This window comes from Ogataea polymorpha (assembly GCF_001664045.1).
Source record: "Ogataea polymorpha strain NCYC 495 leu1.1 chromosome Unknown OGAPOscaffold_6, whole genome shotgun sequence".
NCBI classification, from domain to species: domain Eukaryota; kingdom Fungi; phylum Ascomycota; class Pichiomycetes; order Pichiales; family Pichiaceae; genus Ogataea; species Ogataea polymorpha.
The window spans coordinates 624,524-650,887 of record NW_017264703.1 but is presented as its reverse complement, the minus strand read 5'-3'; the positions used below and the strand labels follow the sequence as shown (position 1 = coordinate 650,887).

General features: G+C 38.6%; 10 protein-coding genes and 1 non-coding gene across 11 annotated transcripts; 5 read left to right on the top strand and 6 right to left on the bottom strand.

The window, feature by feature from the left end:
• Positions 1–230: 230 nt before the first annotated feature.
• OGAPODRAFT_17211 (uncharacterized protein) lies at positions 231–1,960 on the top strand. Its single transcript, XM_018354970.1, has one exon. The coding sequence runs from the start codon at positions 1,154–1,156 to the stop codon at positions 1,433–1,435; it is 282 nt and encodes a 93-aa protein (XP_018209385.1). The 5' UTR covers positions 231–1,153; the 3' UTR covers positions 1,436–1,960.
• A 72-nt stretch (positions 1,961–2,032) lies between these two features.
• Positions 2,033–2,817, top strand: OGAPODRAFT_17210 (uncharacterized protein). The gene has a single exon (XM_018354969.1). It carries the CDS (start codon positions 2,041–2,043, stop codon positions 2,614–2,616), a length of 576 nt encoding a protein of 191 aa, XP_018209384.1. The 5' UTR covers positions 2,033–2,040; the 3' UTR covers positions 2,617–2,817.
• A 1,285-nt stretch (positions 2,818–4,102) lies between these two features.
• On the top strand, positions 4,103–4,625 carry OGAPODRAFT_17209 (uncharacterized protein). Its single transcript, XM_018354968.1, has one exon. It carries the CDS (start codon positions 4,135–4,137, stop codon positions 4,441–4,443), a length of 309 nt encoding a protein of 102 aa, XP_018209383.1. The 5' UTR covers positions 4,103–4,134; the 3' UTR covers positions 4,444–4,625.
• Positions 4,626–4,642: 17 nt separating this feature from the next.
• OGAPODRAFT_77774 (uncharacterized protein) lies at positions 4,643–6,118 on the bottom strand (the record flags this gene model as incomplete). Its single annotated transcript, XM_018356374.1, has 1 exon — positions 4,643–6,118. Exon 1 carries the CDS (start codon positions 5,957–5,959, stop codon positions 4,643–4,645), a length of 1,317 nt encoding a protein of 438 aa, XP_018209382.1. The 5' UTR covers positions 5,960–6,118.
• Positions 6,119–6,384: 266 nt separating this feature from the next.
• On the bottom strand, positions 6,385–8,004 carry OGAPODRAFT_17208 (uncharacterized protein; the record flags this gene model as incomplete). The annotated part of the gene is made up of 1 exon (XM_018354967.1): positions 6,385–8,004. A coding segment is annotated over one exon (1,178 nt), but the record flags the coding sequence as incomplete, so codon positions are not given.
• Positions 8,005–8,114: 110 nt separating this feature from the next.
• OGAPODRAFT_102504 (uncharacterized protein) lies at positions 8,115–10,765 on the top strand. The gene has a single exon (XM_018353118.1). The coding sequence runs from the start codon at positions 8,124–8,126 to the stop codon at positions 9,828–9,830; it is 1,707 nt and encodes a 568-aa protein (XP_018209379.1). The 5' UTR covers positions 8,115–8,123; the 3' UTR covers positions 9,831–10,765.
• Positions 10,257–10,745, bottom strand: OGAPODRAFT_36211 (uncharacterized protein; the record flags this gene model as incomplete). Its single annotated transcript, XM_018355319.1, has 1 exon — positions 10,257–10,745. A coding segment is annotated over one exon (489 nt), but the record flags the coding sequence as incomplete, so codon positions are not given.
• Positions 10,766–10,862: 97 nt separating the features above from the next.
• On the bottom strand, positions 10,863–11,821 carry OGAPODRAFT_17207 (uncharacterized protein). The gene has a single exon (XM_018354966.1). It carries the CDS (start codon positions 11,764–11,766, stop codon positions 11,236–11,238), a length of 531 nt encoding a protein of 176 aa, XP_018209378.1. The 5' UTR covers positions 11,767–11,821; the 3' UTR covers positions 10,863–11,235.
• A 101-nt stretch (positions 11,822–11,922) lies between these two features.
• OGAPODRAFT_t59 lies at positions 11,923–11,994 on the bottom strand. The gene has a single exon. It is a non-coding gene; the product is annotated as a tRNA-Pro (tRNA).
• A 9,121-nt stretch (positions 11,995–21,115) lies between these two features.
• Positions 21,116–25,599, top strand: OGAPODRAFT_102500 (uncharacterized protein). Its single transcript, XM_018353117.1, has one exon. The coding sequence runs from the start codon at positions 21,127–21,129 to the stop codon at positions 22,147–22,149; it is 1,023 nt and encodes a 340-aa protein (XP_018209376.1). The 5' UTR covers positions 21,116–21,126; the 3' UTR covers positions 22,150–25,599.
• OGAPODRAFT_17206 (uncharacterized protein) lies at positions 21,116–25,599 on the bottom strand. The gene has a single exon (XM_018354965.1). The coding sequence runs from the start codon at positions 25,488–25,490 to the stop codon at positions 22,164–22,166; it is 3,327 nt and encodes a 1,108-aa protein (XP_018209377.1). The 5' UTR covers positions 25,491–25,599; the 3' UTR covers positions 21,116–22,163.
• Positions 25,600–26,364: the final 765 nt, after the last annotated feature.

The window sequence follows — 26,364 nt, the reverse complement described above, 5'->3', positions numbered from 1 at the left end:
TCACTCGCTGGAATATTCAGATTCGGCAAGGAACTGAACCCGACTCAAACGAGCAGATCTATTCCAAGGAGAGATCTTTTATCATGTCGTTATATTTTGTCTTCAATCAGCGCTGGTTCCAGGCACCAATATGTTTCAACTGGGAAAATATGCTATTCTTCATCGTAGCTGTTTTCTTTTCGTGGTCTATTAAAGAGCTGGAAATTGACACTCGCTCGCACTTCTCAGATGTTACCCCCATCATCTCATCCAGTACTCGATATAAATCTACCACCTTAGTTTCTACCCTCTTTTTTTATCTTTGGGGAAGCCAAGAAGTTCGAACGACTTGATCCTCGGTCGTGAGCAAACTCATTGTGGTTTAAAATAAGAACAGCTATATCCTCTCTTCACCCATCGAAATGCATTGGGTCTATACATCATCGAATTTTTCCTTGAAAGAGGGATGGCATAATGTCTCTGTCCTTCACTTTTTGACAAATCTTGACAGCTTTCGTAGTGGCCTCATTTGATTGCTGCTGTTCAAAGTATAAATTCGTCCTGATATACTATGTTAGTATTACAGCAAATTCTACTCAAAGTGATCCTTCAAATTCTAGCTGTGTTATTTAATTTGCCAATGGTTGATTATGGCTTCTCATAGGGATATTTAGCAGTTTTGTCCAAGGGCAAACTCGTGACTACTAGCTTAATTTTGGAACGGGAACTAACCGTAACCGTGTTAGAGCAATTTTATTTGTTGTCGGGTGCCTTTCGAAGAGGACATCCTCTTATTCAGAATCCATGACATGTCCGAGCCATATCGCTGTAATAGCTGTACTTCTAGTTACAACAGCTGAGACGTAATAAACCATTTGAAGACTCGTGGTATATCGTCTTCACCAATGACTCAAAAATACATTCGATATTTTTCCAAGCACTGTCGCATAAATATTGATCATCAGCAGCAAAACTGAGTCCCAGCTGGACTTGTTGCCGATTTCAAACTTCGTGATAGTCGCCAAAACAATGTTTGTCCCTTTCACGCTGTGAATGTCATCAATGCTGTAATGCTCAGCAAATTAGTGCAGTCAAGTCATGGGTGGAGAGTTCAGAGCTAATGATCTTCATTTTTTCGAACATGCATAGTTTTAGCCTTTGAATGCCAAAAATAATGATTAGCATCCAAATATGTAGCAGTTCTTTCAACTCTAATGATGTAGTTATGCAAAAGTTTTTCTCTGTGAATAAGCTTCTCCTCGCCTTGAGGTTAGAAAAATCAAAAAACCTAGAGGCTGACATTTTCAATCATAGTGTCTACCGCAATCTACGGCCAATTTGTGTTTTCTCTTTGCAGATTCTTGGCGAGAGATATGATCTATGGTCGCGAAAGCTCCTCCAATCATTTGAAGCTGACATTGCATTCGAAGCCCGTCACAAAAACCTGAATTCATAATGACAGCTGGGCTAAGTAGGATTCCGATGAGGAACGACCTTGCTTTGATTCGGAGTTAATTGCATTGGTATGAACGGTTTACTGTATATTGAAAGTATAAGTGCAACTGAATTGCTACGGTGCCAAAACATGGTTAAAGAATACCTTCTCACAAGTGGCCAAATTCAAATTGCCGTTCTCAAAGGTGCCTATTCTCAATGTACAGTACTTGCTCTTTCGTTCACACCTGGGAATCAAATCACGCGGGTTGTTATATGTCAGCTCCATTCTTTAATCACAGTAGGGAAGTCCAACCTTGAGAACCCGAGAAAAGAGAACACCTAAACATTCCCTTCCTGGTTTTTTGATTCGTCCTCATGAGACATCTTCACCATTGTTTCAAACATGCTCTGCATCATAAATTGTAGCTAGCTCACAATTGAATTCTGGGAATAGAGAGGATAAAATCTAATAACAAGTTCCTTTGGGTCGAGTCTTTCAATAAGAGATCGATCAAATGTTTCATTAGTCACATCAACTTAAGTTGGTTATGTAATTTGGACCTAATCTATTATTTTATCGAAACTTTTTTTTGAGGTAAAGCCAAAACACAAACCGGCTTTGAAATGTCTTTAAGAAAGAGTCTTTATAAACAGAGCTTGAAGAATACCGCGTTTCCGGTAAATTCTGGCGATTCGAGTACCGAGGACAGATATTGGATTAGAGATTGGTACCATCCTCAAAAAGTCAGTAAGGAGACCAATTTTTCTCACCAAAACATTATGTCTGCACAAAGCCCTTCTGGCGTACTCACACCTCACGAATCGACTCCCCAACCTCAACAGTATCATCAGGCATCCCAATCACAAACTCCACAACCTTCAAAAGCCTATGGATTTAAGATAAAAGCTTGGATTACGGTTGAAAGAGACCCCTATAAAGATTGCATTAATGAGGATGCCGACACCGTTTTGTCATTGACAGATCATCCTTATCTGTCTAGTGTGCTGGCATCCAAAGATTTTTCTGCTAGTGGACCGGGTGGTTTGACTGATGCAGATATTAAGTCTGCCGTAAGCGGAACAGGAGATGGTAACAGGCTTTTTTCGAGCAGTGCGCAGCATGAGTTGCAAGAGTCTAAAAATCTAGCTGATAACACCCTGTCAAACCAAGAAGACGCTTCTGAAATGAAAACGGATTAGACTTTGATGAGGGCACGTCCGATTATAAATTGCCTTGGTAGCAAAGAATCTTAATTGTCCGCCACGGAGCACCGCGTATTCGTTTCTCATATAAATTGAGAATATCTGGAGAATGGTTATTAACCACAGTTGATGCGTATTTGAAGTAGCTGCATTAACAATGGAGCAAACACACAACTTTGACATCAGTATTGTCTTTTTGATAATTGCAACACTATTCAAAGTAAAATATGAAAATTATCAAAGTTTATGGTCCCTCCACGAAAGGCTGCTGTATGAAAATACAACTTATTCATGGACTCTAGAATATGATCGATCATCTCATGTTCGATTTAGTACACTTTACTAGACTTGTGGTGACTGTAGAGCGTCCAATATGCAATGTCTTGGGATACAACCTGTTTGGGTTCTTCAGCTGATAGCTACAATCATTTCTGATCTCATCAACTCCATTTCAAGATTCTCAACATCGTGTTTTCTAAAACTCACCATACTATGATTTACTGATAAATACGGTTTCTGACTGACATTTTCAAACTATTTGCTGGCTATTCTTCCACGCGTTGATTCCGGTCTAGCTCCTCTTTTAAGCTCTCTCCAATATTTTCATAACGATCAAAAGGCAGGTATTTAAGGTACCTTTTAGTTACACTGTAACATTCGTGATGTTAAGGCTCAAATATTATTCTACTTCTGTTGATTGGTAGGTGCTAGAGATTCTGTAAAGGTACAACTTGATACAAGCTTGGCAGCATAGCCTTGTATCGATTTTATACAATGTAAACAATTTTTGAAGTTATGAATATTTGAGAAGATGAGAATCAAAAGAAAGACTCAAAGTAAAACAAGCCTCAAAATGTAATTCAGCTCAATTTTTATCATGTCACTACTGACCCATAAATCGTGAAAGGAACTATAATAATTCTTCCGCATTAAGCGTATTATTAGCCATCAATCAAGCTCAAAGGTCTGACAAACGCACAAGCAACCTTCATTCTTGTGAGAGTTTGATTATTGAACGATAACGACTACAGGTGAGACCCAACACTGTAACCTCTGTGAGAAGATTTGGTCTACCTGTCGTGAATAACTTAGTAACGCATCGGCTATAATTGTGATGTGACGTGACGTGAATCATGTGAGGAATCATGTGACTCAAAATGAGTTCCTCGATTGATAACGTCGTGTTGCGAAATGGGTTTGTATTCTATTTCGTGAAAAAACAGTTGTGTTTCCATATAATAACATCAAGCCCATGCTGCTGCATGGTGACGATAAGTGATGGCGCCTTTTGCAATTGCATCTCTTTCTTTCTACACTGATAGCTCTGCTTTTCCGTGACTTGTTCTCACGTGACTTGAGTCACGAATCCCATACAGCAGACAGATCAATTAAATGTTTCCGACGGATAAATTAAAGCTTCCAGTAAAAAATTAATGTTTCCGGTCTTACTTGATTTTTTTTTGAGGATCTACTCTTGTTGTCTATATGCTCACCTTTTGTCCACATTGCTCAAACATGCTAGTCGTAGCGCGATCGGAGGTTAGTGGAAGTAACAGTTTTACCTGTCCCACTTGTCCCTATGAGTTTCCAATTGATGGCATTCTAATATATGAGCGAAAGGAACTGCCGAGAAAACAAGTCGATGACGTTCTGGGAGGAGAAGGCGCGTGGGACAATGTTGATCAAACTGTCACGCAATGTCCGGTTGAAAGCTGTGGCTTCGACAAGGCCTACTTTTTCCAGCTTCAAATCAGATCAGCCGACGAACCTATGACGACATTTTACAAGTGTTGCAAATGTGGACACCGCTGGAGAGAGAACTAATTTCCTAATGATGACCGATCTAGTCCGTACGATAGAATTTACATGTATACTAGAAGCATTGAGAATTGCTGAACTTGCTTAAGCTTCTTTATTATCAATGATTTTGTTATAAATGATCAACAAAAGAAAAATTAGATTTTCTTGTGATCCAAAAAAGCATCTTAATAGTTGAAAGAACTTAGTAATATATTCAGCCTTATTAATCCTCTAAATCTCCAAAGATCTTTTCGTCCTCTTCTCGGTTTTCTCTTGGAACAAATTCCTTGCCATAGTGATTATCTTCGTCTTCATTTTCGCTTTCACCACTGAAGGATGTGGATTCTTCCACTTTTGGTGCCATCAAACCATCTTTTCCGTATTGGGTGTCCGCTTCATCTGACCTACTAGATTTTTGACATAATATATTCTTCCGTGGGGTGCTTGATACAGAGGTTGACAACGATGAAGGAGGATATTGTGACAGGGAATTTTTCCGTAATGTGGTAGTGTATACTGGTGTTTTTGCTGTTATCCCAATAAGAGATTGACTTAAGTTAGAGTGCAAGCATGAGTTTGAATTTGGTGCGGTTAGAGACAAATTGGTAGGAGTTCCCTCTCCGTGCTCCTCTATTGACAAGGGAGAATTTGAGGTATTATTCTCAATTTGAGTATCTGGCGATGGAGATATTGGTGGCTCTTTTTCTATTTTGATAGGACCGTTGGTCTCTTTTGTGGGGTGCTCACGGAAATTGCTAATATTATTGATAGATGACAAAGATTGCAGGGGAGGCGAATTAGCAGGTAACTTTGTGTGTGGCGCGTATTGAGATTGTTGGGGTCGTTGATTGGATTGAGGGTAGGATGTAGGTTGAGTGTAGACGGGAGAAGGAGTGCTCAAAGATTGCGAACGAGATCTAAAACCCCCAATTTCCGAACCGTTTTCGGTCATACTGCAAAGAATGCTGGCGGCTTCTAGCAATTGAACTTGTTGGTGCTTACTAATAAGCAATTTCTTGGTCATATTCCACTCCGGTGTATGTTCCCAAAGATGTTTTGCCAGTGACGAAATGTGTTTGTATCCCTTACCACAAGCCTCACATTTCAGCTCTTCTTTCAAACGTCCAGTTTCACCCTCTGATATACGACGCACGACAAATTCTCTACTTAGCATAGGAACAGAAGTGCCTAAATGGGATTGCTGGGGTTGTTGTTGATGAAGATGACTATGAATAGGACCACCTGTGTGTGGTGATGACCCCAAGTTTCCTGGGCTTATAGAGTACGGACCGGTGGTGCCACTAAATGATGATGACAACCTTTGTGATCCTGGTGGCATATTGGTCGAACTCTTTACTGGTATAGTGTAGGGTGCAGTAGAGAGAGATGAGCGTCTACTCGGAACATTATAATGATAGCCGTTTGCGGTCGAGCCGCCTGACGCCGTCATAGGACGAGAGGCTGGTGATGTATTTTGACCGGAGGTAGCTATTTGATGATTCTGATCGGATTGGGATGAGAATCTCTGTTCAAACGACATTGTAAATCCTCTGATCGCAAAAAAACTGCTGATAGTTGAAATTGGAACTGAAAAACTATCACACTAAATTCCAGCTTTCAATGTTCACTGATTAGATTCGTTTTCTAGCTTTTACGTAAACTTCTGACTGTCCGTAATGCAATTCAATATGGCTATCAATATTGAAGGGGCTGATTATGTTGACTATGTTTAATTAAATGTATCATACAATTTTTTCGAGTTTGAGTTATCAAAAAATTTAAAAAAATTTTATCGGGTAAGGTGTTAGGGTGGTCCTCTGTTTAACTCCCAGCTTTAAGCTTTTAATCTGACGTAAGCGTGGGAAATCTCTATGGAAAATTTACTAGGTAATTAATTGAATTTTTACTGACCTCTCTCAGAGTTTCTAGTTTTTTGCTCGAAATTTAAGCTGGTATTCTGTCTCTTTTAAAAAGTCATGCCAGCATCTGATATAACTTTTGGTGAAAAGCTACCAACATAGAAGGTAGTCCAATTCACTTCATTAAGTAAAACACTTGAGTTAGTTATCTAGTGTACTATGTTACAGCATGCTCAATTTTCGCAAATGAAAACAATTTTATTATATAGTTCCAGCATCAGAAGAAACCTTGTAAATACAATGCAAGTTGTATGTAAATGTGCTTTCACATAGAAAAAAAAGGACCTAGCTGTATGAGTTACATCAAAGCCCCTTTATTATTGGGCCTGCCAAAAATGACGCACCTTGTGCCTCTTTGATCGAGTTCGTTACAAGCAATTTTATTTGATTACTTCGTTTGGGTTGGATTGTTGGGACTACTCAATATAGAGGCTGTTAATATTGGCTTTCGCCAGCAATTGAAACCATAAAATCATATAATGATATTCTCACTGGCTTTCAATCAAGGAAAGCCCAACGTATTTCTGAAAATGAGTTTTCAACTTTTCAAACGATAATCCTTTTCCTATAAGAACAAGCTTACTGTTTGGAAGTGTCTTTCTATCTGGAGCACTTTCCCCACCATCTATAATGTCATAAGTTTTTCGCACCGCTTGTAGTACCTTGAAAGTCGTTTCGTAGTAAACTAAACCTTTCGCTCTGTAAATCTCCATATTCCATGTCTCAGCATCATTTTCCACCCAAAGTATATCTTGCAGAAATCGTTCAAAGTTTTCATATTGGACCTTGTCAAGCTTCGAGAACTCCAGGGTAATTGTGTGGATTGTAGAATCATGATACAGAGCTTGATTTCTCAAAAACGGTGAGATGTCTTTGGTGTCATATGCGTGCAAATCCAAGATCTTATCAAGATCAACGTCTCCGTACCTTGTTCGATACACCGGAGCAAAAGTGTTGATGGATTTCGCCCTTTCTTCCAATCCGTCAAGATCTTCACTGGCCATTTTATCGACTTTGTTCAAAAGAATTACATCAGCCATAGCAATCTGTAGGTGAGCAATTGTTACATCGCTATCAGTTGTTGTGGGCGCATGTGTATGACCTCCTGTATCTGAAAGCCATTTTTCAATGTTTTCAGAGTCTATCACCGTGACCACACCATCGATGTAAACATTTGAGGATAAGGCATCGTCAAGCCAAAACATTGTGGCTATGGGGGCGGGATCGGCCAACCCTGTTGTTTCAAGAAGAATATAATCAAAACCCTTTCGTTTTGCTATCAATCTCTCTATAGCTGCAACTCCATTATCTTTAACCGAGCAACAAAGACATCCGTTTCCTAAATCCAACCATTCTTCATATTCTTGAGAGTTGCCTCCTTTTACTGTCAACGATTTTTCAATAGCCGCTGAGTCTCCAAACTCATTTAAAATAACTGCAATCCTTCGATCACCCTTTTTCGCAATTTGTTCCAATAATGTCGATTTTCCGGAACCGAGATATCCTGTGACAATCGTTATTGGTATTCTAGTTATCGCATCATTCTCAGTTAAACCAGAATGCTCTCTATAACGTGCAGCTTTTTTGCTGTCCTTTGAGTATCTAATGGGCTCATTTTCTTCAACAACCAGCTCAGGAATCAAATCGATCTCGTCTTCATTCATCAATCACGAACCTCGTATAAATTAGATTTTTTTTTCACTAAATATTGAAAGTCAAAAAATAGGAAGATCAATTTTAATTCAAGTTATCTACTATTCTAATTCGGAATATTCACCATTTTGCATGCTAAGATCATATACATCATATACAGGATTGAAAACTTGGGCGCTTGATTGGATACTCTTTGCAACTGTAGTCTATCATTTGCTTATATCTCCCTACACCAAAGTCGAAGAGTCCTTCAATTTGCATGCGGTACACGATTTGATTAATTATGGAATTTACGATGTACCTCATTTCGACCACAAAGAGTTTCCGGGCGCTGTCAAACGATCATTTGTTGGTTCATTGATGATATTTATAGTATCTAAGCCTTTGTTGACAATCGTCGACATTTTAGATGCTTGGATTCCATCCTCATCATTTTATCATAAGGATACGCAGTTAGTTCGCCAAATCACTGTGAGATTTGCCCTTGGATTAGTTAACTTGATCACTTTTATAAAGCTGCGAGGAGCAATCTTCAAGAGCGTCAGATTGTCTGTCCATGGCGAACGTATTCAACTTTGGTTTTCCATACTTCAATTTTCCCAATTTCACTTCTTTTATTATGCATCTCGTACACTACCAAACTTTGTTGCGATGCCCATGGTTAGTACAGGTATCTCATGGATTCTGCAGGGACGTACTACATCCGGAATTTGCATAATCATGGCAACAGGTATCATCTTGAGAACTGAGATTTTAGCATTTGGCATTTTAATTTACATAATAGCCATTGCATTAAGGGAGTTGAAGTTAAGAAACACCTTTCCTAAACTATTGGCAACTTCAATCAGCGCATCAGTGGTGACGATGCTAGTTGATACATACTTTTGGCAAGAACCTTCTTTTCCCGAATTGGAATCATTTTACTTCAACGTAATAGAGGGCAAATCTGCACAATGGGGAACTGAACCTTTTCACTCATATCTGACCAAGTATGTCCCCAAGCTTTTTATTCTACCAGTTGTCCCTTGCTTGGCATTCTTCGGATTATTCGTACCTTCATATCACTCAACTAAAGCAAAGATTATCATATTTTCCTCTTGGGCGTATATATTACTGATGTCGATTCAACCACATAAGGAGTGGAGATTCATCATTTATTCTTCACCAGGTATTTTATTGTCAGCCTCTTGTTTTCTTGCCAAAATCGAACCAAGAACTAGATTGTTGAAGAGTATTATGTTCACGCTAGTTTGTTTGGTGATATTAGTCTCTTACATTCTGAGCATTTTTGCTGGTTTTGTGTCGAGTTTCAACTATCCTGGTGGCTATGCATTGCAGCTATTGAATGATAGACTGTCTACTGTCGTGAATTCGTACCCAAACAGCGATCCAATCATGATACATTTGAATGTGAAGTCTCGTATGACCGGGGCTAGCTTATTTGGCGAAATCAGATCCAATTCCCTAATATATGACAAGACTGAAGATGAAATGAAACTGAATGACAAAAGGTTTTGGCAACAATTTTCGTACGTGATATCCGATTGTGCTTTTGAATCATGTTCTTTTTCTCCTTTTGAGAATGATACATGGAGTATAATTGACACCGTTGAGGGATACCACGGCTTTGATAAGCAGCGACTGGTGGATGATCTTGGGCTGTTTCTACGAACACCTGCTGGATCTATCAGCTTCATTACTCAGATCGTCAAAAGCCATAACCTACAGTTTATCTATGATCTGTCCAAAAGGTATATCGTCCTATACCCAACACTTTGTATTTACCGCAAGACAGGGATAGACAGTACTTCCGATCTTATGGCCGCAAAAAGCTCATAACCTTCTATATCTTGGACCCTTAATTGCGAACAAAACCTTGTTTCGATATTTGAAGAACATAGTGGCCAGTAGAATAAAAAAAAGGAAAAATGGTAATAGGACCATGTGCACTCTAGAGCTGTGCTCCAGCCCTCCATGATACTGTATTTCATCTGGCACCTGACGGTCACTAGTAGGGCTTATCGATAATGTTTCTGTTGATGTGGTCATGGAAGGACCACCTGTGACCTCTGTGGAGAAGTGAGGCTTAGAGAAGCTATCTTCGGAAACCTGTGATGTAGGGCTTTCTCGGATTTCTTCAGCAACTGGATTGAGAGCTTGTGACACTTCTTTTCCAACCAATTCTTCGGTGGGCCTCAAATTTTGACGCTCGGCAGTCTCTATGTTGTTGTCCCTCAGATCATCAGTAATTTCCCTTTTGATACTCAATATCGTGACATTAGTCAATGGACGATCTTTGCTATCTTTAGCAACTCTTTGTATTGCGCTCAGAGTTTCAAAACCCTCAGTAAGTTGACCAAATACCACATTTTTACCATCCAAAAATTCAGTTGGAGCCAAAGTGATGAAGAATTGTGATCCTGCAGTGTCAGGTCCTGAGTTTTCCATTGAAACCCTTCCTACCCTGTCATGCTTTAAATTAAAATTGTCGTCAGGGAGGGACCCCTGCACCTTCCCATACATGGAGTATCCCCCGGTACCATCATCATTTTCAGCGTCACCTCCCTGTATCATAAAGCCATTAATAACGAGATGGAACGTCGTGTTCGTATATTTGGTTTCACATGAATCATAAAAGTTTTTGACTGTTTTGGGAACCACAGATCCAAAAAGGCCTAGTGATAATTTTCCTAGGTATTCATCATTTTGTTGAATCTCCAAGTTAACTCTATGGGTGAATGCTGGATCGTCAGCATTAACTGTCGAAGTGACAGCTATGGGACATAATAGTAGTAATATTTTAAATTTCAGCATCTTAAAAGCTCATTGATAATTTTCAAATTTACTGTCTTGAGAAAAAATGCAGTAGGGGTGATGATAGATATGATTTTAGCTGTAAATTTCTGAAAGGCAAAATTAAACTGCATAGCATGACTACTGCCATGAGCAACCTCATTATTCAGCTCTCATCGACGGCAATTAACAGTAAATCATTATAAGCAAATTCAAACTAGTTGTTGTGTTCGCCGATCAGACCTATAATCCTAATTACTTTTGCGCTAAACACACTTATGGGATTCTTTCCAATTGATATACTACAACATACATGATTTCGCAATCGCAAGTAAGTCTAACTGAAGCACCCAATCTTGCATCTGTGTCTTGCTGATACGCCACTTCAGGTTCTGACTATCATACTTAGCTCACCAAAACAGATACTTCTCAGATACGTGACACACCTGATTTAGTCTTTTGATCTGTATGATTCTTTTTGCTCTGGTGTTAAAGCCTTCCATTCTTCAGCAATCTGTTTCACGATCGAGCTATTTTGGTTGAAATCTTTGACGACTCGTTTAGGGTAAACGGACATGAAAAAGTTCATGTATGGAGAACGAACAGTATATTTCTCTTTCCATGCTTGAAATTCTTTTGCGTACTCATCAGCTGCCTCCTTATGTGACTTCACAAATGGTGCCTTAACCTCTTCGGAGGCAGATTTCCATTCGGATGCAAATCTTCCAAGAAGGTCTCGTGGATTGGTATTTTTGTCCGTGTTAGTTGCAAACTTGTGTTTGATGAACATTTGGTAAGCACTTTGTGGAGCCTTTGGCTTGTGCTGTAGTTTGAGTTCTTTTAATTTTGATGGTGATAACTTTCTCATTTCTGCTCGGGAAGGTTCTTGTAAAAGGGCACTGTCAACGGAAAAAAACCGCTTGAAGCTCCATAACAAAGGATTTGCTAGCTGCAAGGTAGAGTTCTTCAAACCAATAATCATCGCCGTGTTGTGAGTTCTGCGAACGAAAGTTTAATCTACAATCAGTATAATTTGTAAACAAAAGGGAAACAACAGATATACTTCGCGCAAATTCTCATTTATCTCCTGTGCACCGATAATAAATGACAGGTAAAAAAATCTTGATTTCAAAAACATGGGGTCAACTGGGAATTGAACCCAGGACCTCCTGCTCCCAAAGCAGGAATCATACCACTAGACTATTAACCCTTTTCGATGGGCTCCAGCAATTCCACTAGATTCATATCACAATCCTTAACGGCTGCATATAATAATCGTTCTTAACTTGTTAGGGTAACCTCAAGAACTGTTCGAGCCTCCAAAGATCCATCAAGTTTGGGCCCTTTTAAATTGCGGTAATATCTAAACTCAAACGTCAAATTCTGTATTTAAATTAGGCTCACCTTTAAATCTTCAAGTTTATACCAATTTTCCAACTCATTTGATCGAAGTAAATTTCGCACCTTTCTAGGATAATCTTTCCCCCCAATGATATACAACGGCAATTGAGATGTGTTGGAGAAGGTTCTTTGAAGAATAATAATAATAGCGCACAAACCTGGATGAGTTGGATGGTTTACTAAGTAGCCTTTTCGCCCCAGGATTTACGAAACCAAAATAGAATTCTAATGTGGGAATAATTCCTTTAAATCTAGTTAGTGTTTTAAATGTTGAACATGGTTCTGCAATGTTAGGTCTACAAAGGCTCATCATTTAAGCTTAGACATGATTTATGACTACTTTATTATGATTTTGAATGAATTTTTTGATTTTAGTCAGGACAATAATTCACATAAAAAGGGTGAGAGATAAATCGAGTCGACTGTGTGCTGAACTCTATCACATACATGTATCAGAGGTACACAGTAGAAACATTGAAATTGAAATGTAGTGTAGCTAATTCAAACATTGTACTCAACTACTTGAGAAAATTAAAAGAAAAACTTACTTTTTTCATATCCAAAGAATGAAGAAAGCACAAAATGTTGAGATACCACTTGTTTCACACTACAAATAGATGAGCAACTTCAGACAACTCCCGGGACAGTTCTATCAAAGTTCGAGGTCTTATCCTTGGAGCTTGCAAAACCATCTGAGCTTGTTAGATGCAGTGACGTAGGAGTTATGCTACTTTATACAGATTGTGTTGATAAAGCGCATACATGTCATCTTTGGCTGGCGTATCTTTTAATCTCGGATGAAACGCATACTGTAATACCACTAGCTGAGTGATATCTAATAGAGAATTAAGAGTTGTAAACTCAAAGGTAACTCTGCCAATGGGTGAACACTCCGCTTCAACAGTTGTGTACATTTAGTGTCATTATGACAGGGATACAATACAAAAGAGTAAAATCAGTCTTTTAGTCCGATTTTTCGGTATATAGAAGCTCCTGAGTGGAATACCGAATAATATATTTATTGTCAACCTTAGGAAGTAATACCACATCAGACAGATACCACGTCAGCTTTGTGCATACTGATATGTGTGACGAAACATCTGCACTTCCACTTCTGGTTTCAATTTAAATCATTACATCTTTCATATTGATAAGAAAAGAAGTACACTAGAAGTTCAGGTTTTGTGGGACTCATTCAAGGATATGGCGCTTTGAAATATTATATATGGACCTCGTTTTTTGGTCTGTAGGGTGTAATTAATTTTAAGTTGAGTATGTACAAAGATATTCACATTCGAGACAAAGTTGAGGATAAATCTCAACTAGCTGATAATCTTTAATGGGCACACAAAGGAGTAGTCAACTAATTAGTCTCTAACACCAACTCAGAAGATTATAGACAGACCTTGAATGACTTATTATAGAGAGAAGAAAATCTGCAGCAAGTTTTCGCACTTGGCATTCGTAGATGAGTCCCAACGTAAGTTGGCGGGAATACTTGTTGATAAAAAAAATTACATAAAAATGAGTGTGAGGTGTCATGAAATAAATGTATTGGAGATGGGATTGTCATTCTGATTATTGACTATCCTAAAAAACTGTATTATGTGATAGTGAGCGAGGAAAAATGAATTCTCAAACGAGAATCTACCGAATTGTATGGTGCATGAATTGCAATGGCAGTTCCTTTGTCGAAGTGCCAACAAAAACAGTTTATGCTGAAGTGTTCGTGTTTGACTTATAATAGATTTGACTTGACGACTGTGTTCTCATCTCCTGTCAGAAAATATCAAAGTAGCGGTCTCCTGTCTGTTTTTTTTGCAGATCATTCTGAAACCGCAGACCTTTCAACGTGGGAGTGAACGCGTTATCAGAGCAACTATGTCAGTCTTGTGTCTATCATAAGTTTTTGAGTCCATGTTTACTCCGCAGGGGATAAGCATAGTTTCTGAAGGTGTGTTTACCAACAATAGGTCTAGCAATGCTTGCCCGGAACTTGCTCAAGATTCAAAGTGACTTTCCTGAATGTGGGTGGTCCCTAATCCGAGGAGATTAGGTTAAGCGCTAATTTACTAAGATAAAGTAGTCATATGTTATATCATGGCGTTGCGGCTTATCCCGATTTGAAGGTTTATGGGTCTTAGCACATGCATAGTATGTGCATCAGATCCAGATGATATAAATATGGATCTTATATGAGACTAACAGTATAATATAAGGGTGTGTCAGCGTATCTTGTTGTGCCAAAGAAATGAACTATCTGATACATAGTCAATTATTGAAGAGAGAATAATGACTGTAGACATTGAAACTTTCAAAACCAAATTTCAGTATAATTTAGCTCCATGGTGCCGGTGTTACTCACTTGTGAATTGTGGTAGAAAATTCAATCAACATGAAAGCCTTGTGACAAACTTCTCCATAATACATCCATTGCTAAGTATCTAGCATTTGGATGGTGAGGTCACTGTAGTTTGTTTATTTGACCTCCATGTAGTACGAGCAATTGCAAGCATTCATAAGCACCCAGGTGGTAGCTCATGACTGTTTTTAGCTCTTCAATCTCTCGTTGTATCTATAATGCACACTTGGAAGCTTCAGTCTTAAAAGAACAATAATCAGGTATGTTTTTCAGATACTTGAGCGAACGTTTGACCCTGGCTTTTATCAAGTCGCTTGTGTTCTGAACTATCTCTTTGAGTTGCACATGACAAATGCAACGCCAATCCGAACACCAGGACCAAATGACATTTTTTTCTACCCGCGTACTCTGATTTTGATGGTCTTCGAACTTCACAGTTTAGCGGTTGGAAAAACATGGGTAGGTTAAAAGATTGTAAGGCTGAAGTTTTTAATACAATGTGGAGCATATTGCAAAATATGTAGAGCTCTTCTATCTCAACCTGTAAGCACTGAAATGTTGCACAATCTGATTGCAGTACAAGGGGCAGCCGAACAGCAAATTGACACAAAGATCAATACATATATTAAAGGATTAGAGGCTCGGCAGATGCTCCCTACCTATTGCGAGTTTTTGAATCATTTTTAGTTTTCCAAGTTATGCACAAAAGAGCTTATTTGAACCCGAAAAGGCTCTGGAATTCTTAAGGTAAACAAATTTTGTCTGCTCTGTTGGTGACAATGAATTTAGGGGATCATACCATTCCTATTAAAAGATCACTATCCAAAAAGATGGTCGCGACAGCTATCTAATATTTCAGCATTCTATGGTATTGAGCTGCAGGTGTTAACAAGAGACCAAGCAGCTTTGGTTACTGACATTAAGAATTGGGTAGTGCCGGTGTCTTGAGCTTGCGCCTCCTTTACTATGCAGGATTTCACGGAGAAGAGTTCGATGCTTTTATGTCTGAAGGCCAGACATAAAATGATTGGCACGAAACCAAGTAAGTCATAGCATGCCATAGGTCAGTGGATCGCTTGAAAGGCTGAGAATGTTGGAATGCTAACTTTAACTGATCTGAAGTTGTCATCTTTTGGATAATTTAATATACCTTTCACTACCTTATATCAGTAGTTGTATAAGCTTATATTTATAAGATTTATATGTATTTATAAGATTTATATGTAAATCTTACCAATTGAATGTTCACTTAAGATGAGGGAGAATCTAACTGTATTTATAGTAGATTCTAATACCACTCTAAATCTTTAGTGTGCTTTCTGAAACTTATCTCTAATCCTAACTGATTAGGATTTGTTTCACATAATATTTATGCAGGAGATGCATATCTCTGCATAATCACGTGACATATTATAGACTAATATCTCAACAGAGAAGCCAGATAGTTTTGGAAGATGACTGGCGGGGGCTGGGGTGGACTTTTTCTTCAAAATCAGACTCCAATACCGGAGCAAGAGCTCGAAACCTATCTGGAAATGGAATGTGAGGTGGAGGAGTTGTTGTTAAGCTTAACTGGACTGGGGTTAGGTTCCGCAAAAAATCTGATCGTTCAGGAAGTCATCAGCAGATGGTTGTAGGTTGCGAGATTCTGAAGCAAAGTCAGATGCGACCACCAAGGCTCGTATATAAGACATCATAAGTGCCTCCATGATATTAATTGCCGCTATAGCACAGCAGATTGTGGTTCCAGAAATGGTGCAGTACTAAGCTTCTCTGAGTTGGAATTCAAACTTTGTGGTGCTGATCAAATAAAAGAGGAGACCGGGAGGTAGAGTAGAAGCGTGACCGCATTGTCACAACAGAACCAACCACTAGAAATACGACCTTGTAATCTTTCAGCTGGTGATTAAGACAAACAGCGCTTCGAAGCATAAATGCTGTTACTCTAACAATGATGTAGCTTGCATTGTATTTTGAATTCAATGGTACGTACTACAGCATATATATAAAGTATGAAACCAAGTTCTTTGAGACAATTTCAAGGAAGTAGAATTGGAGTTATTATGAACATAGCTTAAATCGTTTACGAGCGCACGGGGTATAGTTTGCTGGATATCTCGCATAAGGCAGCAAATCTAGATGTATTTTCTATGTGTTGATTCGTTAGCTATCAGAACTCCATCAATGAATCCACCTATTTCAACAATGATTTCTCATGTCAGGCTGACATAGTCCAAGGATCAGCCTACAACTAAAGAGATTCGGGTTTCTTAGAATTTTTACGGCTACAAATTCTGCTCATACTTCTCACAAACTTATATGAGCATACACAGTCACGCCTCATTGGGACAGGATAAAATAAAAATCTAATAACAATAGGAGACTAGTCATCCTATAGCGGAATCTACAAAGAGTGGAATGTTGCCTGCATGGTGTAGTTAGGGAAGCCAAAGTTGCAATAATCAAACAATATTTCGGCTAGTGAAGAAAAGTTTTTTAAAACTATTTGCCTCGAATAGCACTGAAATGCGTCAAAACAGTATTTCCTAGATAAAAGCAGCCAAGTCTCAGTTGAATCGCTGGCATATTATGATTGTCAAAGTTTTAGTTTTGAGGATCTGATAAAAATATTATACTGAGGATATGCCTATTGTTCAACAGACAGATAACTGAACTATGTTTAACATAAGCCGTCCGTACTGTCAAGGGTAGTTTTGCAAGTGAAAATAAATTCCAAACTGCTGATTTTGACAAAACAGTATTCTCTCAATAATCTGAGATTGTTACTTTGCTGCTATATTTGAAGCAGATTATCACAAAACATTCTGCACTACCTTATGTTGATTGAAGATATATATCCTCACTTTCTGGAATTTCTCCTTGTAACTTACTAAAAAGTTATACTTAATTATTGCGGATATATTTTGCTCTGTGCTCAAGCTACTTGTCTGCTAGCATTGAAAATCTGGCATATGAGGGTATAATAAACCCTAAAAATATAACTGGACTCACATTGTGTTGTAGAATGATTGCTTCTATCTGACTCAAGTCGCAGTTGTTACTTCCCTAGTATATTGAATTTTGAATCATGATCAGGACTAATGATCAAAAACCCCCATCTGTATTTATCTTCCAAGCATTCATCTATGTTCCAATCTTACTATATATTGAAATTAACTAAACCTTACAATCGAGTGTAGAATGGATGAACACCGTAATTTAACAAACCTTAAAGATTGGAATTATATGGTAGTGACTTATCTAGCTCAAATTTATTGTGTGATGATAACGCAGTCATATAATTTTATTCAAGATCTTTGAGACTCACTTGCATCATTGTTGCAAAACTACAAATTTTCAATAAGCTTATTACCAGTTAGTCAAATGTGAACAGATCAATAGTTGATCATGGTACTCCTGGCAGATAGCCTCAAGGCGATATACGGATGCATTCATTCATGCGTGCCATCCTGAGTTAAGAGGTATGCGGCTCATGCACAACAATTTGGCGAGTGTCAAATTATTGATGCTTATCATGAGCTGCAGCAATTACTGTATAGAAAAGTTACTTATGTATAATCTTGTTTGAGATCTATACAATGTTATGTCCTAAAAATGTCTTAGAAGTTAACATACAAAAGCACTAGTCAATTAGTCAAGCATGAGCACTTCAACTGCTAAGCCAAGTCCTGTAAAGGAATGACTTTCAATAGAGTTAGTAGCTTGAATAGCTTGTACTGGGGGTTTTTAGCCGGAATTTTCTTGAGACAGAGGTTGCAATTGCAATTTTGATTGAAGATAAAAAGCGATCGAACAGGCCACGGCCCAGGTTTATCTGAATCAAAGCCAAAACCGTTTTGCTTTTTATATAGCCAAACTTTCGCAATCACAGTGCAACCAGTTGTGAATAATAGAGGGCTATGGAAAAGTGAAAGGGTATGCTTGACTAACTCGTATAAATTTCATGTCCGTGTTTCAGGCATAGGGAAAGTTCATTACTGCGCTACACTGATAGTTCCCAGTAACGATATACATGACGAGTAAATATCGTTAAGGTGATATTCATCCCAACTCAATTAAATTTCAGTGTTGGTTATTTCATTAATTGATGCTTATAGCTTTTATTGATGCTTTTGCCCTTTTAAATAATAATACTATTGTCGATTGACTCCCACCAATTGCTAACTTGTATTGTAAATTGTATTCCATGAGACGAAAACGAGAGCTTACAATCATACCCATGACTTCAACGCATTTGATTTAAAAATCAGCTGTTCTTTGCAAATGTCATCCCTCAAACCAAACAGTGAGGCTTGATTTCTCATCATATAAGCAAGGAAAGAAAGATGAGAGAAAGATTTCTACAGAGTGAGAGTAATTTCTTTTATACTTTTCGGACAACCAATTAAAGATTAGAATAAGCTGTTCTGAGCCTGGGTATACGCGATGCAGATTGATGTTGGATTATATAGCATAATAAATGGATAAGCAGCTATCGCAGGTGCAGTTTTTGTGTAATGCAGTTGCAACATCGTATTCTTCTCTGTATCTCGTTTCTTCGCATCTGAACCCACCAAAGTGAAACTTTGAGCTGTGATTTGAGCCAGGTTTTATAAGGCCAGATTCAGAAAAAAAAAAGAGTTGTTGTCGAAACTCATTTGAAAAGCTGTTTTTGCAGTAAGTTTTGATTGCATTTTTTTCTAAAGCATAAATAACAAGAGACATTGACGTCCGGAACTGCTTGGCTGCACAGTTTGGTTCCAAATAGTTTTAAAGAGCTGCTGTCTCCTATATCGATTAACACTAACAAAAATAGCTGTTGCGATGTTAGTCGAGACTACGTCATGTGATTATATGCATGATAATGCAGATGATACATGTATATATGCAGTCTTGAGTATTTTGTATCTAGGTTGTCTGAGAAGTGTTACAGACTCTACTATAAGTACTGGGGCGTTTCTCACCTGGATACTCGAACAATTATCTGATCTGAAGTCGACCATATACACCAGCTTATATAAATCTAATTAATATCATTAGGAAACATGTCCACTGAAGAGCAAGATATGCAACAACTACAACAAGAGTGAGGTTGATGTAGTTTTCTGCATATTTTGGCAATGCTTATTTCATAATTCTAATCATCAGGACATAAGAATTGGTTAGAGCATGTTTTTGCGGTATCGTATACAATTCATTGTGATAGATGGTAATGCAGCTATCCTTGTGTGAAAGGTTTATGGATTTTTATGTGGTGCTTCGAAACATGAAAACTAATCGAGTACAAAGTTAGGCATTATTATAGATCATGTTGATTTGAACTGAATATTGATAGAGTGAGAATATTGAAGCTAATAGATCTTTTATACATCGACTTTTTCAAAAGCATAGCGTAAGCTAATCAATCAAGCAGGTATATACCTGCAACTGTACATTGTAGCAATGTGACAAATCAGTTCTCACAACATCTTCTGGAAGCAGGAATATTTGGCAAAAGAGGAGATATTTCCTTAACTTGAAACCAAAATCTTCTCCAAGGGTCTGCGCCTTGGGAACTCGCGTCCTGTTATTCAAGAAGGATCCATAGATGTTTTGTGATTTTCGTCATTGACTCTAGGGCAAAGTGAGAGACCACTTCTTGAGCATGATATACTTGGAAAAGGGGGATTGGCCGAAGTTGAAAACAATTATCTACAATCACTGAAGCTTTCAGTACAGGGATTGAATATACAAAGCTATATAAGCATTCAAAATGCTCTCATCCCTCATTACATAAAAATGGGATTTCATTTGTTTGGGGCACCAAATCATATCGAAGTCAAGAAGCTTGGGCCGGGCCTTTAATTTTTGCGCGCATTTCTATAGTCGGATACCTAGTACCTTCAATTAATTCTTATGAGGTATTACACATTCCGTCGAGGTGCAAAAGAAAAGCGGCTGGAAACTGCAAAAGTCAAAAAAAAGCTTTTTAAAGAGCAAATATTAAAATGTCGATCTAAAGAAAACAAAACTCAAAGTATAATTTGCTTCGATATACTGCGAATGTTGCTCTTAGTAGTTTAATTGTTGGTATTACATACATGGTTGCTTCAAAAATGGTCTAAGAAGCAAACTCTTGATCGTTGATCGAAGAAAGGTCACTCAACTATTCTCTGGACACCAAAGCCTATGATCTGAGCAATATTCTTTATGCATTGTATGTTGTGTTGAGCTATCTTGAGCCATGGTTTAATCTCTTGAAGGCTCTGAAGTTGTTCAGTAAGTTTTTTGGGATCAATGGTCGGAAAGTAACTCCCTCAACCGGACTTGAGCCAACGTTACTATTTGTCAAACAAGGCGGTAACGCCAATTGGTCATACATACAGATCTTAGTTATATCACAAGATCCAACTTACTGAGTTTGACAAACAGTACCCGTGATTTTAATCACGTGATTAAGTGGCCCTTAAAATGTTATGCATCCAATCTAATGTTATTACGTAATTGGAAGTAGTCAAAACACTACCCCCACCTTCTCTATTTTTTTTTCTTGCCTTAAATTTCCGGCATTTTCTCAACTGACGTTGCGCCACCTTCACCATGAAAACCACTGATAAGCAGATTTCTGCTCTCATTGTCGCATTTTTAAGACAATGCCTTGAATGTAACACCATTCCTGATGATAACAAGGACTCAATAGAATTCGCAATTGAGAGCATAGGTGAGGCATTCGGATTAGATTCTACATTCTGTGAACAAGTCAATGATGTCTTTGGGGGACAAGACCTTCGCAGTCTTATTTCATTGCCTATGAAAGATCCTTCGAAATCTGTCGACGATGAGTCGGTTCCCGTTCATATACAAGAGAATGAGCTAAACAATAAGGACAAAGCTGAGTCATTGAAGCTTGAAGGTAATAGAGCAATGGCCGCTCGTAATTTCAAAGAAGCAATTGAAAAGTATAGTGCGGCGTTGGATTTGTATCCTTCAAATGCTGTGTACTTATCTAATCGTGCTGCAGCCTACTCCTCTTTTGGAAAACACGATTTAGCTTTGAAGGATGCGCAAAAGGCCACTGAATCCGCGCCTAATTATGCCAAAGCATGGTCTCGTATGGGACTAGCGAAATATGCACTAGGAGATATTGAAGGGTCTATGAAGGCTTATGAACGTGGGCTAGAAGTTGAAGGTGATTCACCCTCTGATGCTATGAAAAAAGGTTTCGAAACTGCCAAAAAAAAGTACACAGAAACTTTAGCTGCATCATTAGGATCTACGAACCGTCATTCAGAGTCTCAAGATTCTGCTAGTGGTGAAGCTAGCACAACTAGCACAATGCCGGATATAACAAACTTGGCTAATATGTTCGGTGGATCTTCCGAAGGATCACCTTCTAGTGGAAATAATCTTGGAGGTATCGCTGGACTAATGAACAATCCCCAAATCATGCAAGCTGCACAAAGAATGATGCAAAATCCTGAAGCCATGAATGGCCTACTCAACAATCCGCAAATAAGACAAATGGCTCAAAATTTGGGTCTCGGGGGTGATGGAGGCTTAGATGAGCTCATGAATAATCCTATGCTTCAAAACTTAGCCAATCAGTTCAGAAACTCCAGCTAGTACAGATGCAAGAATTAAGTGGGCTTATTCAACAAGAAGCGTTCCCTGTCAAGCTTGAGTCTGTTGTGCTGTGATTTGAGCATTTTAATTTGCGTCTTTGCAAATTGTCTGAACACAATAGGAAAAAATCGTTTCTTGAAAAGGTAGAAATTATTGAGCTCCATGGATATAGACTCATAACCAGCTCTGAATCTGATTGCCAACCGGTTAATGTCACCCGTGATAGCGGTGAAGAGCTCTTCAAGTTTGCGAGCTTGCGTAATCCTGTTCCTCTCCGAAAACCTCGAAAGATCAAAGATCGCGAAAATTGAGCTTTGCTGGTGGGGAAGATTTGTCGTAGATATATTACCTGTTGACTTAAGATATGAATATCGGCTTCTTACTAGGTATTCGCTTATCCTTGCAGCCAACTGACTAAGCTGATCGTATGAAATACGCGTCAACGATGAATGTTGTTGCGCCGTTTGCAGTAATTGGTGACACTGATCTTGCAGCCCGCTAATCCGATCAAATAAAGACCATGTCTTCTCGATATATAGATCAGAGAAATACCTCAGCTCATCACGAAGGTCTTTGGCTGAATACAAAAAGAAACTCAGGGAATCTAACAACTTCTCACCATTCGCATTCTTGCTCATCGAAAGTATTGTGGCGCTGGTGTTGAATAGGCCTCTAATCCCAGTATAGCCGTGTGAAATGTGATCAGGCTCTTCAGAAAACCTCATTCCATCTGATACCCACGAATACAGCTTTTCAATGTCGCTCCAAAGAATTCCACACAACGAGTGTTGTCTATAAAGCTTCTCGCACGTCTCAAGGAATTTCAACAGATCATTACAAGTAAGCTGGACAAAAGTTTGAGCACTTATCAGCTCCTCACAAATGGAGTCATAAGAAAACTCTTGTTTGAATGGAATCAATTGTTGCGAATGATCTGAACTGTCCAATGAAGTTTTCTTACTCAGAAGTTTCCAAAGCTCGCCATCAATTCCCCTTTCTTCGTTCATGGTGAGAGACGCCAATAATAAGTTGAGCTGTGAAGTTCGATCATTTTCCAATAGCCGGCTCATATGGCCAAAGGAGTGATGTTGATTTGAACCCATTCTCAATTTTCGTAAAAAGGAAAGTCTAACCTGGGGGAAATCATATGGCCGTGAAAGTTTGAGGGCAGTCAACATTTTTATAAGTTCTGATTCTTTGTGACGGGTGATCGATCCAACATTTTGAATCGATGGCTTGTTCCCCGACATGAGAAACAAGTACAAAAAAGCATCACTATCTGTGCTGTATCTTTTTGTGATGATCACCGCGCTTCTGATCGAGTTTTTCGGGCAAAAAGTTCTTAAGAGTGAGTTACTCATGGTGGTCAGTATTTTAAATCTGAGTCTATCAGAATCTGACAGACTCTCTGATTCTTGTTGCAAGGAGTGCTGGAGCATCGAGGTCTTGATATAATCAAAAGCCGTAAGATGATTTTTTGAGTTCGCGCTTGAGATGTCAGTATTTTCATCACTCAACAAGTCATAAACGTTCCAGAATTTGTTGTACTTGATCGAGAACATAAGCGGTGTGAGACACTGAGAATTTGGGTAATTAGGATCCAACCCACAAAATAGCTTCAGGAAAAAACCCAATGTTCTTCCATCCTTGAATGAGTGAAGTAAAGAATTATTCTTGGCATCTAAATGGTCTTTAAGATCAAATGATAGATTATGTTTTGCATACCACTCACAAACAGTATGGAGAACAGCCTCTAGAAGATCTGGGTAATTGGGATGATCATAGCAGCGGACTATCGTAGCAAGAGGGGTTTGATGAAAACAATCAACCTGTCTCCAGTTTATATATGTCCCAAGCATTTGTACAAGGGGCTCGTAATTCATCAAGTAATGTCCCAGGTTGCGACCTAAGTTATTCAATTTTGAGCAGTAAAGTTCAATTTCGCTTTCGGTTGCTTCGCTTATTATGTCAACGAGTTCCAATATAATCTTACTGTCACCCTCAATTAGAGCTAGCTGAAGGAGAGTAGAGCCCGTATTGTCGGTATCAGTCAAGATAAAATCCAAATCATATATTTCACGCAGATCGACCAGGGTTTTGAAGACGGGCCAGCTTCTGCGTTTTATTGCTATTGTAAGGCAGGACTCGCCTTTCAAATTTCTGGATCTGAAAGCTCTTCCTGCAAACGAATGCGCCATCTCAAACCCGACGACCTTGTGGAGGTGATCCTGTAACCTATGAAGGTTTTCAGGAATCGCTGTCCAAAATGGATCCTCCACTGGAAGACAAATGGTATTCCATAGCTTTTCATTGACTCTGCATTGCCTTGACAGTAATTTGATGTTTTTGTCGTCACTCAGATAGCTAAGAGCGGCTTCTATAGTAGAAATAACATATCCCAGTGAACCACTTTGAAATTTCTCCGGGAAAATATAATACCTTTTGATATATTTCACTTGACATTGAATATGAGTTACACCTGCAGTCCCCAAAACAAGTATTACCAACGACAACAAAGTATCTGCATCCATAATGAACTCGCAATTTGATTTGCTTGGATTGTGTGATAAAGCATGTATTGCTTTCGATAAAACATCGAGCTTCTTTGAAGCAGTCATTAAATAGTCGAGCATCCTTATTTCACTGACAGCTTTAGCAACTCGACCAAGCAAGAGTTGGATCAAGCTCGTATTCTCCAGAACTGAATCCGGTAAACCAAGCTGTGATATGCTCATATGCTGAAAAACTTCATAGCTAGCATTCAACAAGCGGTCCGTATGAGTGGTGCAAAGATCCACAAAACGCTGCCATAACTTATCATATACGTTCATCTCCACGTACTCATAGACTGCTTGACGAAGACCTTCCTCGTTGAATTTTTTAATCAGAACCAAATGGGCGGGAGTGGGAAGGGATCTAACAATCTCAACAGCTTCAATTACGGTAGCCAAGAACAGAGACATGAGCTCACCTTCGCTTCGAGCTTGTCTAACATCAAAGTTTAGAAACAAACTCCGAAACTGAGGTCCGATATTATTAGCGAGTTCGGGTAAATTATTCATTAAATGGTTGAAGTCTTCACGATACTCATCCTCGGAGTTTTCGTATTGGCCTTCAATGCTCTTTTTGAAGCCGGATAGTAAGTCTTGTGAAACCCTGTTCCCGCCTGCATAAACCAAGGGAGATTCTATGAAGCAAACTTGAAGCTTATATCCAGGATAAAGGTATGACACAGTGCTGTAAATTAGACTTTCGATATAGATTGTGTTTTTACCTGACTCAAGATCACCTTCTTTTCTGAGAAAGTAGCCGTTACGAAACAAGCTCAAGCCACCATGCATAGTAGAAACCGAAGTCTCATTTCCGATTGAGTGACCTGTCTCCGTATCGACAATATGTGACCGAAAGAAAAAGCTGTCAAAGTCCAAGTTGCCTGGGGGTTTACTTTCGGCCCCGTTGATAGAGAAGATAGGTTCAATTTTCGGAAGAAGTATCACATATCTGTGAGGGCTTGTCACCACTTTATCAATAATAGTCTTGATTTCGGACTTTTCCCTGAGATCATTATAATTGAACAGAGCAGTAAGAAATGGGTCAAGGAAATTCAGGTGCTTCCCCATAACATTTGTTTTCAAAGTCATTCACAGATAAGTAACGTATCATGGGAAACAGTTCCAACAAAGGATACAATGAACGCAAACGTCGTAAAATTAATTCAACTGATTAGCTAATTAACCAGACTGGGGTAGAACTATCAAAATACAAATTCAATTATAACGACTTTATTCTAGTTTCATTACTACTCAGTTAGTTTGATTCTACAATTGAGGAAATGCTCAAGTTGTATCACCAACTATAGAAGATCCTTCAACAATGCAACATAACACTGAGCGAGTATCAAAAGTTGACTCGATTTACTCTGCCCTCCTGTATCTCTTCTACTAAGAACACGTGTTGATTTAGGCCTTTAGGCCATTGTTATTATCAACGACCGTAGTTAGCTAGTTGCGCAGTTATAAAGGATTTTAAAAAAACGATTGGAAATTTCAGTTCTCTAATAAACAAGCACACTGTCCTCTATAGGTTAAACTTCTCTGCCTTGAAGTGACGTACTTATTAGATGATGAGAATATTGTAGTCAACAATAAGTGAACCTTCTAATGGTTGTACACTATGACATATATAAACACTATGTGGGTCTCCCTTCGGGATAGA